The sequence below is a fragment of the Peromyscus californicus genome, unplaced genomic scaffold (assembly GCF_007827085.1).
Source record: "Peromyscus californicus insignis strain IS unplaced genomic scaffold, ASM782708v3 Scaffold_11__1_contigs__length_118956290, whole genome shotgun sequence".
NCBI lineage: Eukaryota > Metazoa > Chordata > Mammalia > Rodentia > Cricetidae > Peromyscus > Peromyscus californicus.
The window spans coordinates 82969212-82987993 of record NW_026294402.1 but is presented as its reverse complement, the minus strand read 5'-3'; the positions used below and the strand labels follow the sequence as shown (position 1 = coordinate 82987993).

The following is an 18782-nucleotide window of genomic DNA, read 5'->3' as shown; positions in this document are numbered from 1 at the left end:
ACACGAAAGGAATTTAGGTCAGAGATGGAGAGCTTTCAGTCTGAGAGTTCTTGACATTGCCTAGGGAGCGGCGCTTTTTAAGCAGGCTCTTGTATTCCAGACTCATTAAATAAAACCTTGTTTCAATCTTTGTCCACCTTGTCTAGTCCATAGGCTTTTTTATTACCCCTATTAACGTTTTGGTTGTTTTTTCATTGATACCATCATCCAGACCTTTGGGGTATGAACTAAAATCTCTTGTTGAATAAAATTCCATAGCATGAATATGTTTGATAGCAAGGAATTTAGGCTCTGGATAGCCTTATTAAATAGGTTTTGGTTAAATAGTACTTCAGAAGTATTTCCTATTTGGTCCACCTGCCAACGGAAAAAAACCCCCACAATTTTATGTGTGTAGGCACTTTGAAGAGTGTCTAACTTTCTTTGGACTACTGGCTTGTTAAAGCATAAAGCTCATTCGGGGGAACCAGTAGCTTTCTAAAAATAAGCTTTTTTTTTTTTTTTGTAAAAAGGATAATGCTATTTTCATTACAGTTGTTCTGGATAAAATTAGTATCCATACCGTCTGAGATACAAACGCCTTTGTCTTGTCTTTCTTGTACCTAGTAAACGGTTACAAAGGAAATGTCACTTCACGTAACATTTAGTTGCCAAGACGTTTGAAAAGAAACACAGACATTTTCCTTACAGTTGTCCTAATCACGAAGCTTTGTGCGGCTTCAAGTTGTTCAAAGTGTGCCAGGAGGATCACTCAACTGCTTAAAAGGCCAGGGACAGAAACGGAATATTGCACAACCCAACACCACCGGGCGGGTTAAGCTTCCAAATCTGGCCTCGGTGTCATCCCCGGGGCGGGAGGCACTGGGATTTCCTCGCGAACCCACGGCGCGGCGCCCCTCCCTCCCTCCCTCCCTCCCTCCGCCCAGGGTATCCGTGCAAGCGGAGGAGGGCGCGCGCCGGGCCGCGGGATGCCCCATTGTCCAGCGGCGGAAGCCGGGGCTCCCCGGGGTGACTCCCGAACTCGAGCCCCGCCACCCGGTCGCCCCGAGCTCCGCCATCCCCCCCACCCCCACTTCACCCTCCCCCGCCCCGTGCGGCTCCCCTCCCCCGCAGCCCCATTGTCTGCCTCGCCTCGCCCCGCCCCGGGGGACACGTGCGCCTGCAGCTTCCCGAGCGCCCAGGGCGCGGTGCGGCGGCGGCGGCGGCGGCGTCCCTGGCAGAACGGGGCCGTCCAGTGCCGGGCACCCTCGGAGCCCCGGCCGGCGGTGGGGGGCGGTGGGGGGCGGGGAGGGCGGGGTGGGGAGCTGCTCGTCTCCTGACAAAGAACGAGTGGGACACGCCGAGCAGGCCGCCCCGCCCGCGGAGCACGAGGGAGTGTCCGCACAAGAGGGCGGGTCTCTCATTCACTCGGCCCCTCACCGCCCGCCCGCCGCCGCGGCGGAAGGGCGGGGTCTCGTCCTCCCCCCTCCCACCCGGGAGCGAGGGGCGGGGCGGGAGGCGGGGCCCGCGGGCGCGCGTCCTGAGGCGTCGGCTGCGTCGTCACGTCAGCGCGGGAGAGAGAAAGAGCGACTCGGCAGGGACTGGGGACGGGCCGAGAGAGCTAGCGAGGGAGGGCGTGAGCCAGCGTGCCAGCGAGGAGGAGAAGGGCGGCCACTCGTGCCTGAGCGGCCGCGGGACGGGAGTGGGGACGCTGGGGGAGGAGGTGCAGGGAGGGGAAGGAGGAAGGCCGAGAGGACAGGGCGGCCGGTGGCCGGCGGAGGTGGCAGGGGGAGAAGGAGGAGCTGGAGGAGGGCAGGGGCTGAGGGAGTGAGTGAGAGAAGCGGACGCGCCAGGGAGGGGAGGGAAGGGGGGGGTCACGCGGGGGCGCGCGCGCGCACTGGGAGCGCGCTCGGAGGCGAGTGGAACTGGATCGGGTTTGCTGCCAGCGGCGTGAGCTTCGGCCGCCATTTTACAACAGCTCCACTCGCGCCGGACACAGGGAGCAGCGAGCACGCGTTCCCCGCCGCCACCCGACCCGGTCGGACAGGATTCCTCGGCCGCAGCCCCGCGGGGAGGTAACGACCGGCGGCACCCGGGTCCGGGAGGGGAGCTCCATGACATTGTGGAGGGAGCTTGGGGGAGGGCGGCGCGGGGAGAAACCGGCTTTTCTGGAAAATGGATTCCAAGGGGGAGAGAGGAGCACGTTGGCCGGGGCTGCCAGGGAGTAGGCCGCGGCCGCGCCGCCACTTCCTCCTCTTCCATGTGCTGCCGCGGCTGGGCTTTGTCTGCGGCGCTCCGGGAGGAGGCGCCTCGGCAGCCCCGTGGCCCGCGCGGACCGCGAGCGGCGGCGGACTTGGTGTGCTGTCGTGGCCGGCGGCGCGGGAGTGGGCGGAGAGGCGCGGGTGCCGTCCCGCGGCCGGCCGGCCGGCCGGGCGGGCTTGGGCGGTGCTCGGCTCCCGCGGGCGTGCGCCTGGCGGCGGAACGCCCTCCCGGCGCGGGCTGTCGGCCTCGGCGCCGCAGCCGCTAGCGACACCGAGGGGTGCGGGAGGCCGGGGGTCGCGGGCGATTGGGGAGCGCCCGGGGCGGAGAGCCATGTGTCACGGCGGAGACGGCGGCGCCGGGGGGCGGGGAGAGCCCGCGGCCTGGCGCCGCCGCGGCCTCGGTGTTGAGGGGCGAGATTGTGCGGCTGCACCGTTCGGGGGGCTCGGACCGCGACTGCGGGTTGATGTTGGGAGGCGGTGACGACCGCCTTGGCCCGGTGCTCGGTGGGTTTCCGTTGAAGGAAGTTGTAGGACATTTGAAGGCGCAGAGCACGTGTTTCTAATGGGCTCCTGGCGGCCGCAGTGGTGAGGCTGCCGCTCCGGGTGCGGAGTCGGGGGCGGGCTTTGGGGTGTGGGGGTGAAGGGTGGAGGAATTGGGTGGTGGGAAGGTGGCTTGTGTGAGCGCTTTGTTCTTCGCTGGCTGTTGTTACTGATCTATAAGCGGCAGGCGGGAAAAGCGCACTTTCTGGTTTACCTTGGAGAGAGACAAGCCCAGCGTTGCTTTCTTCACACACACATATACACACACCACACACACACACACCTTATTCTCCGTTTCGGAACTGCTGCATGTGGCAGGCTGGGCCGGTCCCTGTGCTGATTGGGCTTCATTTGTAGTAAGGTTTTTCCTAGCGAGTGTTAGCAGGTGAAGTCAGGGGTGGTGCTCAGGAAGAATGTAGTGAATCGGTCCTTCTGTACCCCGGGCTCCAAATCTGGCTTGTCAGGAGATGGTGACTTTAAGGAGGTTTCTTTCAAGGGAGGCGCAGGCTGGCTGGTTGTAGTTACTGGTAGAGAAAGTAAAGATTGGGACTGTCATTGTCCTCTATTCTTTTTGAAGATCCTAGTTTAATTTTGCTTATTGCGTTTGAACAGATCTCTGGAAACATGGCTACAGAACATGTTAATGGAAATGGTACTGAAGAGCCCATGGATACTACTTCTGCAGTTATCCATTCAGAAAATTTTCAGACATTGCTTGATGCTGGTTTACCACAGAAAGTTGCTGAAAAACTAGATGAAATTTACGTTGCAGGTAAGAACTAACACTTGCAAAATTACATTATGAAATTTTTCTATTGGATTTCTGGCTTTGAGCTAAAATAGCAACTTTTTGTGGTTTCCAATAAATGTGGGAACTGGAGCTTTGCCTTGTTCTGATAGTTGGTTAATTTAGGTTTGATCTAGAGTTTTTCCAAAGTGTAGAGGGAGGGATGAAGTGGGGGAAAAGACCTCCCTAGGGGAAGGCTGTCTGGCCTGATGGATAAGTATATGATAGTAGCAACAGCTGCTAAATGTTGAGAGCAGCCCATGTGACTTTTTGGGGTATTTTTAAAGCAGGATTCTTGTTTAATAACTTGGTAAGTGTAGGCTAGTTCTCTTGTCTTTCTTGGTGTGGTTGTTCCTTTTTCTAGTGGTACTTGACATTGAGTAGATAGATGTTCAGTTGTTATGCTTGGTGTTTTGTTGGTTGACTTAGGATTTGTAGGCCTATGTATTTACTGTAGAAATATTGCAGTGTTCAGGACTACTTGGACACAAAACAGGATATAAAATTATGTTGACTTCTGTGTGGTTGAGAGGACTTACTTAGTTCAGAATGGCTAAAGTATGATCTTCATTATGTAGATAAGGGGAGTAGAATCATTGTCACACTTGTACCTGTATTGGCCAATACAGGACTTCCTGAAGGAAGAATTTGGAAATTTTAAAAGGTGATAACTAACTAAATTTTCTCTTCTCCAGGGCTAGTTGCACATAGTGATTTAGATGAAAGAGCTATCGAAGCTTTAAAAGAGTTCAATGAAGACGGCGCATTGGCAGTACTTCAACAGTTTAAAGACAGTGATCTCTCTCATGTTCAGGTAATGTTAATTTAATGTCAGTGTAAAAAGAATAAAAAAAAAGTACTTTTGATCTGCTCATTTAAATTTAATTAGACACAGACATAATAGTAATGTTAATATGAATGGAAAATTTCTTTACAGAACAAAAGTGCCTTTTTATGTGGAGTCATGAAGACTTACAGGCAGAGAGAGAAACAAGGGACCAAAGTAGCGGACTCTAGTAAAGGACCAGATGAGGCAAAGATTAAGGTATGTCTTTAAAAGCATTCTGTAGCTCTAAGGATTATTTTTTTTAATTAAAATTTTTTTAAGAGTTATTTTCTAGCTTTGGTAAATATTCCTTGTGTGTGGCAGAGTATATTTCTAAGGTTATTGTCTTCTAATGACTAAATTTTGAAAAGTAACTTACCCAATTTTTTATTTTGGTTTTCAAAAACAATTCATTTTTGTCTTGTCTGGCTACTAATGTTCCATGCTGTGTGATCTATGGTTAAGTCTAAATTCATACTTATAGGTTACTAACAAAACTGGGGGCAAATGGTTGTCTTTCTTGAGAGGCTTGGGTCCTGATGAATTTGGAATTTTAATAATTGCCTCTTAAATTGGGTTACCAAGGATAGCTATTTCTAAAACTAACTTTTCGACAATAATACTGTTCAGTGTGGTAAGCAAGGACATTGGGTTAGGGGTGAAAGCTTTTTGTTGTTGTTGCTGGTTGGTTGGTTATTAAGGTCATAAAGGAGATTAAATTTCCTCATATTTAGCTATGTTTTTGTGTTTGTCTTGTTGAATGTATAGTTCAGTATAGTTTGTTAGTTTTTTTTTTTTTTCTTTTTTCTTTTTTTTTTTTTTTTGGTTTTTTGAGACAGGGTTTCTCTGTGTAGCTTTGCGCCTTTCCTGGAACTCACTTGGTAGCCCAGGCTGGCCTCGAACTCACAGAGATCCGCCTGGCTCTGCCTCCCGAGTGCTGGGATTAAAGGCGTGCGCCACCACCGCCCGGCTTAGTTTGTTCTTGAGGTAAAGGCTATAGTGTAAGAAAACCAGTTGCTAAGCAGGGCATAAATGTGGTATTTTACCCATATTGGAAAAGAAAGCTTAGATATGGACAGATTGGAATATGAAGTTAGTAGTTATCAGAAACCATGAGTTTTGACATATCTAGCTGTGAGTGGATTGAGTTTGAACTATAATTTAGATTTCCATTAAAAAGGGGGCGTAGTTGTTTCCATTGCAGTTATTCCAGTGATTGGGGAATTTATGAAAATTTTCTAAAAGTCTGGAAAGAGGTGGGTTGAATGAACTTGAATGGGACTTAAATTTATGACATTTTTATAAGGATGTTTGATGGAAGTGATAAAGTAGTTTTTCCCTAGATTGACAGTGTTATTTGGGACATAAGAATAATACTACATTTAAAAAACCTTTTGTAGCACAGGGATTTTATATGAGGGAAAGGAAAGGTGACCTATTTGGTTTAATTGATATTCTTAGTGTTAAACTCCCCCCCCTCCCACCCAGCTGAGGACCTAACCCAGGGCCTTGCACTTGCTAGGCAAGCGCTCTACCACTGAGCTAAATCCCTAACCCCTAGTGTTAAACTTTTAAGGAGTAAAAATTTGAGTAATGAAAAAGATTCTTAGAACTGTTTAAGATTCTTAGCTGTTTAAGAAATTTAAGAAACTTAAGCTGTTTAAGAAATTTCGTTAAAAAAAAGTATATGAATACTTTTTAAATTGATATGTTTTCATAAATCAGTAATTGTTTTCTTTTTTTTGGACAGGTCATGTTTGAGTAGAAAAGATGAAATTTTGGGGTACTGAGGTGACTCAGTCTCTAGTCATTTAACATTTTGATAAGTTTTAACATGTCTTTTTATTTTGAATTGTCAGCTAGTTATTAACACAGTTTTTGTTACTTACAAAACTGTTCTGTAGTTGATATAATGGAGAACAGGACTTTTGGGGTTTTGTGGCTTAATGGAGTTTTATGGCTTATTAATGGATTACATACATCCTTTTGTTACTTTTACCTATAATGAGAGATGAAGAGAAACTCTTAATTGTGTTTTAACAGTTGAGAGGAAAAAATCTAGACGTTACATTGTTGTAGTTTCATAAAATATTCAAAGTCATTTTGGCTATTTTTTCTGAATGAGCCATGCTGTGTGGCACACCACTTCAGCACCAGATAATAAAGTTTTTCCAAGTGTATAGGCTTGGTTTGAGGAGTGGAGTGGTATCTTCAGAGTTGACAAAATGCCCATAAATGGCATTGTGTGTCCAGGGGTGGGTTACAAGAATTTATTAAGAAATCCAGAGTTGGAAGGTAATCAGAAGTGTTCATTTTAAATGAGGTTTTTATTAGCAGAGTGGATATATCTTGAAAGGTGTTGATAGTTTGATTTTACTTTTTATTGCTCAGTAATTAATTGGACACTAAAAACTAATATTTACAGGATCCTGAAATTTTGATAAGTATACATAAAAGGAAGAGTTCTAACATAGACCATACACATTTGTATGGAGGAATGTTGCTGAAATAATTGGATAGATTCGAACAGGATTGACTTAACTGTAATTCTATGTGTGTGATCATATGAATAAAGCATTAATAATATTTGAACTTTTCAAGGCACTCTTGGAAAGAACAGGCTACACACTTGATGTGACAACCGGACAGAGGAAGTATGGGGGACCACCTCCAGATTCCGTTTATTCAGGTCAGCAGCCTTCTGTTGGCACTGAGGTAAAGAAACTTAAAACTTGTACCATTTGTATAAAAGGTATCTAATTTCCTAAAGAATTCGCCATGATTGTGAATTCATATTAATTTACAGATATTTGTGGGGAAGATCCCCAGAGATCTATTTGAGGATGAGCTTGTTCCATTATTTGAGAAAGCTGGACCTATATGGGATCTTCGTTTAATGATGGACCCACTCACTGGTCTCAACAGAGGTTATGCGTTTGTCACTTTTTGTACAAAAGAAGCAGCACAAGAGGCTGTTAAACTGGTAAGTTGTCCCTACCCCCTTTTAGACTTTACATTTTCTATCCTTAATGTCAGATGTTTCTTATGTGCCATATCAGACAGTTTTTGAAGTGCTGATGAGTCAATGTGCCTTTTACTTTCCTATGAAAATATTATAGCAGGGATTAGTGGATTCTAAGATTCAGGATCTGTAAGATGGTTGTATAGAATTCCTAGTTGATTACTGAAACATATGTCTTTGGATATATCTTTAAGTTTAAAGGAATGTGAAAAGGTTTATGATGTAGCTCCCAAAGGTTTTTCCCACACCTGGACCATATTTTTCCTTTCATCAGAAATTCACAAAAGAGGGCTGAAGAAATGGCTGCTCTTCCAGAGGTCCCAGCTTCAACTCTGAGCACCCACAGAGCAGCTCAAAACCATTTGTAACTTTAGTTCCTGGGGATCTGATGCCCTCTTCTGGTGGCACCATGCATGCATGTGGTATACAAACATACATATAGGCCAAACATCCATACACTTAAATAAAACAATCAAAAAATAAATATTCAGGTGGAAGGTGCTGGTGGTGCATGCCTTTAATCCCAGCACTCAGGAGGCAGAGCAGGGGGTTCTCTGAGTTCAAGGCCAGCCAGGGCTACACTGAGAAACCCTGTCTCAACCAACCAACCAACCAATAAATAAATGAATAAATATCAGAGACCAGGATGATAAATTTCTAGATAGCAACATAAAGGATTTTGTTGTGAGTGGGAATACTTGATTTAAAAACACTGGATATCAGGTGAGACCTAATTGGTTTTTCTAATTCTAAAAATGTTAAAAACTAATGGCTTACATAACAGATTGGTTTTATTAAATTCTATGAATCAAAAAGATTGAGAAAGATGTAGTGGCTTGTGCCTGAATGTACCTGAGGTACAAGGATTACCATGTTTGAGGTCAGCCAGGAAGGGTAGTAAGAAACCCAATAGTGTGTATACACACCACCACCTGCAACAGTGATAATTAAAGTAAAGGCCGTTAACGTCAGAGAGAGAGCAAGGGAGTGTATGTACATGGGAGGAGTTGCAAGGATGAAGGGAAGGGGGAAATGATGTAATTATATTTTTACTTCTAAAAATTACAAAAAGTTTAAGAGCCAGGGGTTAGTTAAAACTCAAGGAGTGTGTTATTTCTTTTCCACTATGTAGCTTTGGCCTACTTGTAACTTGAAATTGTAGGCCAAGCTGGCTTCAGACTTCCAGAAATCTTCTACTTTTTTCTCCACATGCCTATGATTTCTGTAGACAACTCACTATGACTGCTACTTATTAAAATTGCTTATCCATTTTGTGGAATCTAAACAAATTTAAAATCTTCGGGCTGAGCCGGGCGGTGGTGGCGCACGCCTTTAATGCCAGCACTCGGGAGGCAGAGCCAGGCGGATCTCTGAGAGTTCGAGGCCAGCCTGGTCTCCAAAGCGAGTTCCAGGAAAGGCGCAAAGCTACACAGAGAAACCCTGTCTCGAAAAACCAAAAAAAAAAAAAAATCTTCAGGCTGGTTTCTCCTGAAAATTCTTAAAGAGGATAAGTACGATATTTGAATTAGAAGTTCTTCAGGTATCTGAGGCGTATGTATATATGTATTTATTTTTGAGACTGGGTCTCACTGTAGCTCTGGACTCAGAGATCTGCCTGCTTCTGCCTCTGTAGTACTGTGATTAAAGGCATGCTGCTGCTGCTTTTATTTGTTTATTTTTTTTGGTTTTTCGAGACAGGGTTTCTCTGTGTAGCTTTGCGCCTCTCCTGAAACTCACTTGGTAGCCCAGGCTGGCCTCGAACTCACAGAGATCCGCCTGGCTCTGCCTCCCGAGTGCTGGCATTAAAGGCGTGCGCCACCACCGCCCAGCCTTTTTTTAAAATTTGAGATATTTACAGTCATTTTTAAAATTTTGAAAATTTTATACTTGTGTACAATATATTATCATATTTATCCCCTCAACAATTACCTTCCCTCTCTTGCTGACACCCCGTTCTTCTCAACTAGTATGAGCATGAGCAGGATGCTGTTTTCTGGACTACTTTGTAGTGGTTACACGACTGAAGAAAATGACTTTCACCCCTCCTCTATTAACTTTGAAGTGCTCCCCAGGGAGGGGTAGGGCCTCCTAAGGCCCTCTTTAATCCTTGAGCTAATGGTAGCTCAACTCCCGTGTATCTCTGATTGCAAAGGGTTTGTCATGTCTAGAAGTTCATGCTTCATAGTACTTCCCATTTTCCAACTCTGACAGTCTTTCTACTGCCACCTCTGCTGCTCCCTGAGCCTTGGAGGGAATAATATAGTTGACCCATTTAGGGCCAAGCAATTAATAGTCCCTTATTCTCAGCACTTCGACCAGTTATGAGTCTACATTGCGCATCATCCTTTGCAATAAGTGTTTCTATGCCCAAGGCTGAGAGCATCACTAGTTTATGGGTATAAACAAATGTTGAGGGGGTCTGGAGAGTTGACTCAGCAATGAAGAACATATATATTCTTGTGGAGGACTCCAGTTTAGTTCCCAGTAACCGCATAGGGTGGCTCATTGTCTCCTGTAACTCCAGCATCGGGTAGTCCAGCACCATCTTCTGGCCTCCTTGGGCCAGAACATAATCAAAAAAATGAAATAAAATTTAAAAAGAAACTCATAAATGTTTAGAAGACAGTTAACTAAATGTCTGCTTAGCAAAACATCAGCAGATGCTGGTCTCTTTGGGTCTGCCTGTGACCTCCCCAGCCATAGACTTTCACTAGGTTTTATAATACTGGACCTGTATTCTCTTTCAAGGAGGTGACCTTATCCAACCAATTAGAAAGTGTTTGGTTATGTCACTACTTCACTTACTATGTAGTCTTTAATTTGCTGGCATAATGGCGTAGTGTACATACATAACTCAATATTCTGAAATGTGCTAAAATAGACCTTTTTTAAAAAATATTTATTTCATTTACATAGATGTTTTGCCTGCAAGTATGTCTGTATGGGGGAATCAGATCCCAGAAGTCACAGACAGCTATGAGCTGCCATGTGGGTGCTGGGAATTGAACCCAAGTCCCCTAGAAGAGCAGCAAGTGCTCTTAACCTCTGAGCCATCTCTAGCCTCATGACTGACCACCTTTTTTTCGAGACAGGGTTTCTCTGTGTAGCTTTGTGCCTTTCCTGGAACTCACTCTGTAGACCAGGCTGGCCTCGAACTCACAGAGATCCGCCTGCCTCTGCCTCCCAAGTGCTGGGATTAAAGGCGTGCACCACCACCACTGGCTAGACCACCTTATTTTTAAAGGGTATTTGTAGCCAAAGGATGGCCTTGAACTTGTGTGTAGCCAAGGAAAACCTTGTATTCAGGATTCTTCTGAATCTTAACCACAACTGGCTTGAAAGCAAACTTTTGTATACTGTATCTTTCTGATTTTTCAGATTTGATATTCTCACCATCATTTTAAGGCAGACCTCAAGGGAAAGAATAAGTGTATTTTGCAGTTCTCTATTGCGTGAATCTCTGCTGATGAGTATAATTGAATATGTATGCTTATGTTTCTTGATTTCTTTAAAGAATTCAGGTTTTTTTTTTTTTTTAATAATAGCTCACTTTTTCCTTACAAGAATACTTCTCTTTCAGAGGAAATATGATATAGCTCTGCAGGGAGCCATTCTCTGGTAGCCTGGTAACCTTTGAGCTATCAAAAGTTGAATTTCATCAGTTGAGGTTAAATGAAGGATTTTTTGAAGCTGCAGAAAGAAGTGCTTTAGAAATTATCTCCTTGGGGTTAGGGAGATGACTCAGTGACCTAGTGCCTGTTATGCCAGCTTGAGATATGAGTTCGGATCCTCAGCACTCACGTAAATGACAGGCTTGGTGATAAACTTGTGTAACCTAAGCACAGGGGGATGGGAACAAAGAATCCTTTTAACCAATTTGCCAGCCATCTTGCCTGTGAACTCCATTCAGGTTCACTGAAAGACCCAGTCATTTAAAAATAAGATGGGAATTGATAAAAGGAAGACCTCTAGTGTCAGCTAGCTTGCATGCCCACTGTATACATGTGTACATAACACATTAAAAAATCATTTGCTTGGGGTATAAAATAACACCATTTATACTAGGTAGCAACAAAGTAGCTTAAAAAGTTTTTTTTTTACATGTATGGGTGTTTTTCCTGCATGTAAATCTGTACCACTTGTGTGCCTGGTGCCTGTCGAGTCCAGAAGAGGGTGTTGGATCCCTGGAACTGGAGTTAACAGAGGATTGAGAGCTGCCAGGTGGGTGCTGGGAGTCGAACTTTGGGTCATCTGGAAGAGCAGTTGGCGCTCTTAACAACTGAGCCATTTTTCTAGCCTCTTTAAAAACAATAAAAGCCAAAAAGCCTTTTAAAGTTGGAGTAGTAATATAAATGATGAAGACAAAGAACCATCTTACTAAAGAAAAGCTAAGAGAGAATTTTATCTATTGATACTAGACTCAACTTTTTGGGGAAAAAAAGTCTTAAAGTGGCATTAATGTGAAAGTTTAGATTTATTTTGTATGTATGAGTGTTTTGCTTGCATGCATGTATGTGGGTTGTATGGTTTGCCTGGTACTGAGGTGGTCAGAAGAGGGCATCTGGTCTTGTGAAACTGGAGTTACAGATAGTTGTGAAACACCATGTGGGTCCTGGGAACTGAACCTGGGTCATCTTCAAAAGCAGCAGTGCTCTTAACTGCCATGTCAGCTTTCCATTCCTGTGAACTACTTTTTTGTATCAGATTCTCATTTCTAGATGAATTCAAGAAGTATTAAATAGTGACAACATATAATTCACTATTAACATGATTTTTGAGTACCAATAAATAGACTGAGATGTTTTAGTTTAGAAAACTTCCATGGTTTAATAAATACAATCCAAATTTGTATTACGGTTTGCTTGTGTAGGTTTAATATGCATGTATTAATAATATGTATTTTGACTAATAACAGAAACTTAACATAGATAACCATATAGCCTTTTTGATTGATCTATGAACTCTCATCCTTAACCTTTCCATATTTCTTTTTTGGTTTTTCGAGACAGGGTTTCTCCATGTAGTTTTGGTGCCTGTCCTGGAACTCACTCTGTATGTAGATCAGGCTGGCCTTGAACTCACAGAGATCTGCCTGCCTCTGCCTCCCAAGTGCTGGGATTAAAGGCGTGCGCCACCACCGCACGGCTCCTTTCCATATATCTAGGTTTTTCTGATTATGATTCAGGTCCTTATATGGTCCTCATAATGTTTTTTAATTGTGGGTAAATAGGAGACTTTGCAGTTTGGTGCCTTTTAAAAGATATTCTTGGTGGCACTGAGATCCACTGGAATCTGTTGGATGTATCGTCCTTTATTTTTAAGATTTTTTTCTTGTTAAAGTTAGCTCTGTATATAAATGTTTTGCCTGAATGTATGTATGTGCACCCTGTGTGTTGCTGTTGTGGGTGGTGAAGGCAAGAAGTAGGTATCAGATCCCCAAGAACTGGAACTACAGATAGATGATTGAGTCACCCTGTGGGTGCTGGGAATTGAATCTGGGTCCTCTGACAGAATAGCTAGTACTCTTAACTGCTGGTCTATATTCTTCCAGCCACTTTAAAAATAACATTTCTTTAAGGTATTTTGTCTGCATATATTTCTGTGCAACAAGGGCACTGTGTGCCCTTGGAGGTCAGAAGATTAGCTGCCATATGGGTGCTGGGAATTGAACCCTCAGTCCTGAAAGAGTAGCTGATACTCTTTAACTGGAGCCATTTCCCTAGCCCCTTAAAAAAGGATTCATTATTGTGCATGGGATTTAGGAGATTTACTTTAAGATGAAAAATAAGTAGATTTTGGAGGGAATGAAATGATTGAAACATATGAAAATACAAAATTGAAATTGACTTAGATGTTTTCTGCTACTTTGTGTCTGGATATGAATGAGCATGCTTTTCCTAAATAATTTATCAATAGAACATATTTTAGAAATTATCCTGATTTGGGTCATATTTTGAGGTTCTATTTGAGTTATAACTCTGACTAATGTGAATTTTTATGTAATTGGAGTGTTATTCTAGTTATACACAACCAAATAATGAGAAAATGTCTCTTCTGAGTTATTCATAGATAAAATTGAGATACTTTTTCCTTCTATGTTGTATCTTGAGAAATATTTTAGGTTAAGGTGTTTAGATATTTAAAAAAAAGGTATAGTGGTTTGTTTCCTTAGAATAAAAACTATTTTAAGCCAGGCATGGTGGTTCACACTTACAATATAGTGCTTGGGAGGAGAGGCAGACAGACCTCTATAGTGAAACCATGTCTCAAAACAAACAAAAAACAAAGAAAGAAAAAAAAAAACCCAAACTATTACAGATATTAAATTTGCATTTAGCTATAAGACAGGTTTTTTTTTTTTTTTTTTTGAGACAAAAAGGGTTTCTCTGTAGTTTTGGTGTCTGTCTTGGAACTCGCTCTGTAGACCAAGCTGGCCTCGAATTCAGAGATCTACCTGCCTCTGCCTCCTGAGTGCTGGGATTAAAGGCATGCATTGCCACCTCCCGGCACAATAGGTTTTTTTTTTTTTTTTTTTTTTTTTATAAACTCCTGGCTATAAACTGGGTTAATTGTTGATAGCTAAAGGAAGTCATGAGGTTAAAACAACTTCAGGTTTCTATTAATTTTTGTTGGGCGCAGTGGCATACGCCTTTAATCTCAACACTTGTAGGAAGAGGCAGGAGGGTCTCTGAGTTCCAGGACATCCTGGTCTACACAGAGAAACCCTGTCTTGGAAGCCAGTATATATGTATTATTTGTTTAAAGATTCATAAAATGTATTTTGATTGTATTCACATTCCTCCTTCTAAGTATTCCGAGCTCCATTACTACCTCTCTGTCCCTCTCCCCCATGTCCTTTTTTCTTTTCTTTTTTTTCTTTTTAAGGACAAAGTCTTAAGTGGTTGTGGCTGGCCTTGGAACTCACAGATCTGTCTGCTTCTTCCTCTGAGCATTTGAATTAAATACAAGTATCATTAAATTTTTATTATTTTTAAAACTAACCCATTGAGTCCAGTTTGTGCTGCCTATATGCTTCTGGGTGTGGGAGCCATCCAGGGAGTGTGGTCAACCTACTAGGGGCCCATACCCTTAAAACTTGACTCCCTTTACCCAGAAGCCATTAACTGCCCATATGTGCTCAGTTAGGAGTGGGGGCTGGTGAACCTCTTGCTTCTCCATACTGAAGTGTTGGCTAGCTTGTGGATTCATCAGTGCAGTGGTCCTGCCCCATCTAGAAGACGTTTTGCTCTGGTCCTCTGGTCCTCTTGTCCTCCCTGACCTTCTGTCTCTTCTTGATAAAGGTCCCAGTTTTGACTGAGTACCAGTTGACATTTATCCTAAACACTTTGTTGAGTTGTGAGTTTCTGCCTGAAACTCCATTGCTCAAAGAAACTTCTTTGAGTTCTGAGAACTGTACTAATCTTTGAGTTTAGAGAAAAAAAATTGAGAGGGCAGTTTACCTGAATCTGTATAGAGGCTGAGTGAGTGATCTGTGAGGCCATGTATCTTACTAGCATAGCTTTAGTGTGATGCTAGGTTTCTTTATCTGGGATGCCTAACATAAACTAGGCATAGCAATTTAAGTAGATAGTTGAGCCTAATTTTTGAATAATGCAGTTAGGTAGTATAGAGGATTTTAAAGTAAATAATATCTTTATTTCTAGAATAAAGTTTACTTTTATGTGTAAGATCGTTTGCATGCATGTTTATATGGATGGATGGATATGTATACAAGACCTGACATGGCATGTGTGTTTATAGAGAAAAAAAAAAAAAAATTTTTTTTTTGAGATGATGTCCTGTCTGGCCTGGAACTGCATGCCTCTGCCCGCTTTAAATTATTTCAGTTAAAACAGTGCCACTGAGCCAGGGGGTGGTGGCATACGCCTTTAATTCCAGCACTCAGGAGGCAGAGCCAGGTGAATCTCTTGTGAGTTCGAGGCCAGCCTGGTCTACAGAGTGAGATCCAGGAAAGGCGCAAAACTACACGGGGAGAAACCCTGTCTTTTTTTTTTTTTTTTTTTGGTTTTTCGAGACAGGGTTTCTCTGTGTAGCTTTGCGCCTTTCCTGGAACTCGCTTTGGAGACCAGGCTGGCCTCGAACTCACAGAGATCCGCCTGGCTCTGCCTCCCGAGTGCTGGGATTAAAGGCGTGCGCCACCACCGCCCGGCGAGAAACCCTGTCTTAAAAAACCAAACCAAGCCTGGCGGTGGTGGCGCACGCCTTTAATGCCAGCACTCGGGAGGCAGAGCCAGGCGGATCTCTGTGAGTTCGAGGCCAGCCTGGGCTACCAAGTGAGTTCCAGGAAAGGCGCAAAACTACACAGAGAAACCCTGTCTCGAAAAACCAAAAAAAAAAAAAAAACAAAAACAAAAAAACAAAAACAAAAACAAAAACCAAAAAAAAACCAAACCAAAACAATCAGACAGACAGACAAACAAACAAAAAAACAGTGCCACTGTATAGCTGCTGGGTAAATAACCCAACTAGTGTCATCATTTCTTACACCAGAATTTATATTTGTATGTAGCTTGATGATTTTCTAGCCTCCACTTGAAATAATTTTAAATGTGATACAGTGTTCACTTGTAGGGCTTAAGACTAGATTAATGGGTGATATTTTCATCTGAGATGCTTAGGAGTATAGTATTTTGGATTGTCTAAACAAACAAACAAACCAGGAAATGGGATTGGGAATGAACCTCTGGAGGTAGAGTGCTTGTCTAGAATTCATAAAAACTTGGATTTGATCTTAGACAACACACAAACCAAGTATGTGATGCACACTTACAGTCCTAAAACTAGGAAAGAAAAGGCAGGAGGAATAGAAGTTAGAAGTCATCCTTGCCTACCTAAGTTTGAAGTCAGTCTTGGATATGTGAGACTTTGTCTTTAGAAAACACACAACAAAAGCCAAAAACAAGGGACTGGAGAGATTGTTCAGCTGTTAAGAGCACTTATTGCACTTACAGAGGACCTGGGTTCCATTTATAACACCACATAGTGGCTCACCATCTATAACTTCAGTTCCAGGAGATCTGAGACCCTTTTCTGACTTCTGGCGTTACCAGGCACATAAACAGCCCAAACACTTGTACATATAAAATAAACATCCCTCCCTTACAAAAAAAAGCAAAACCTAGAAACAAAAAACATGAAAGAGGACAGTAGAGGCAAGCATGTGTGTTTACTTGTGTGTTGTGCTGCTGAATTGGATTCAGTGGATAGTGGCTGCAGGGTCCATAATAATTCTCCAGAGTACAAATATTGTCATGGGAAAAAAAAAAACAACAAAAAATTCAGCCTAGTAGTACTTGTGTTAACACTGATAGATGAGATGTCTACTTCTATATTGACAGTGAAATTTTTATTACTGTTGTTTTTGGAAGAGGGTTTTACCTTAGGCTGCTAGTGCTGGGGTCTTAGATATTCAAACAACGTACCTCACCCTTGTGTTGTGTCTGCTGGTGAATAAATGCAGCATGCAAGAGGCTAAGGTTCTTGCCATGAGTTTGAAGCTAATTTTACTATGTTATGGGACCCTTTCTTAAACACAAACTTGCATGCATACACATATAGATGTGTATACTACCATCATGTATATATAACCATTTTAAACAATAAAGCTGTTCAAAAACATGAAATATTTTATCAGCAATTTAGAAAATACTTAAATGTGTTTAATATGTGAACTTACTAAAATTCTTTTGGGTCTCTATAATTTTCATTACTAAATTTTAACATACATAGCATAATCCCTTGTTCATTGTCACTGCTTCCCCTTCTGTCTCCTGTTTTTCTCCCTTACTGGTCTGCTTTCTTCCTTCACATAATTCCCCTTTTGCATTCATGTCACGTGTTTATAAATCCTGTAGTCTATATATGAGAGAAATGTTAGCGTGACAGTTTCTACTATAGGTGGATAAAGTGTTGATTTTGGAGAGTTTATATGGACAGGAGAGGTTATCTATAACCGAAGTGCAAGCAAATGGGGCAAAGGATAAAGGAAGAAGGGTGAAAGTATTTACATGGGTTGGAGTTGGTAGAGAAGTCCTGAGAAAGATGTGAGTGGCACAGTGAAGAAAATATGGCTAGTTGTAACATTTTATGGAAATAAATATAAGATAAAGCTTCTGTAACAATGCCAGAGGTAGTTGTTTATAAAGTGGCAATACTTTCTTGCATAGTATAAAGTTTTGAACCTTGGAGTGGGTGACATGACATAAATGGTTGAATAATGGAAAATGTTTGAATGAAAAGAACAGAAGCCAAAAGAGGGATTACAACAACAAGGAGGAGGTCAAAGATTTTGAAGAAAAAAGATTGTACATTGGATAAGAAAATCAGGGTCTGAAACATTTGATAGCCTAGGAAAAATAGTTCACAAGATAGAGTCAAATCCTTGTGTAACTAATGTAAGTAATGTGCTGTGAGAGTCAAATAAGCTAGAGTATGTGTAGTAGAGGTGTATGTGTCTATGGGTGGATTATTTAGTAGTCTCCTCAATCTCAGTCTGTATCTACCAATATTATATTGTAGATGACACTTTGAAGTGATACTTGAGAGTGCTGGCTTCTTGGAGGTAGGTAGTTTTGCTTGCCATTATCGGAATAGAATGATTAGTCAAGCATAAAGAACAACTTAAGTCCTGAGCATTTTGTGTAGGAATCTGAAGAATTGTCTTTCTAGTAAGGAAACAGGTTTTTTTTTATTTTTTTATTTTTTTTTCGAGACAGGGTTTCTCTGTAGTTTTGGTGCCTGTCCTGGATCTCACTTTGTAGACCACACCAGCCTTGAACTCACAGAGATCCACCTGGCTCTTCCTCCTGAGTGCTGGGATTAAAGGTGTACACCACCACCGCCTGGCTTCACTGTAGAATTTTTAAGGAAAGGTTTTTGTCTCAACATAGAGAAAACTTTGTAATTAAATGTTTTAAAATACATGAACAGGCTTATAGTATATAGTGGCTTTGAGAAGAGTTATGACAGTAATCACTTCTGGATTACAATTCAAATATGAGATTGCTAAATTTGTGTGTGTGTGTGTTTTGTCTTGTGTGTGAGTGAGAGAGTATTCGCAGGTGGTTATTAGAGAGTGTTTTGTCTTCATTGTATGAGTGAGAGAGAGTGTGTACAGGCTCATTAGAGAGAGATAGAGTGAGAGTAAATGCGTCTGTATGCATGCACAGGTGCTCATGTGCCACAGTGCTCATAGAGTGGTCAGAGCACAACCTTGGGTGTTGGTTAGTCCTCTTCTACCTTGAGAACAGGGTATCTTTGCTGTTTGCTGCTATGTATGCCAGGCTAGCTGGTCCGTAATTTTCCAGGGATTCTCCTGTCTCTGCCTCCCATCTCTGTAAGATGTGC

At 42.6% G+C, this 18782-nt stretch overlaps 1 protein-coding gene across 6 annotated transcripts in view; it reads left to right on the top strand.

The window, feature by feature from the left end:
- The first annotated feature begins 1851 nt into the window (after nt 1–1851).
- The window catches only part of Syncrip (synaptotagmin binding cytoplasmic RNA interacting protein), a 37428-nt gene continuing 20497 nt past the window's right edge, over nt 1852–18782 (top strand). For 4 of the 6 annotated variants that reach the window (XM_052716240.1, XM_052716229.1, XM_052716219.1 and 1 more), the window contains exons 1-6: nt 1947–2054; nt 3393–3552; nt 4263–4381; nt 4505–4612; nt 6995–7108; nt 7200–7376. In XM_052716240.1, coding sequence (XP_052572200.1) covers nt 3405–3552; nt 4263–4381; nt 4505–4612; nt 6995–7108; nt 7200–7376 — 666 coding nt within the window. In that variant the 5' untranslated portion in view covers nt 1947–2054; nt 3393–3404. Of the gene's footprint in view, nt 2055–3392; nt 3553–4262; nt 4382–4504; nt 4613–6994; nt 7109–7199; nt 7377–18782 lie in introns of all 6 variants that reach the window. The other 2 variants (XM_052716251.1, XM_052716262.1) reach the window with 2 other exon arrangements.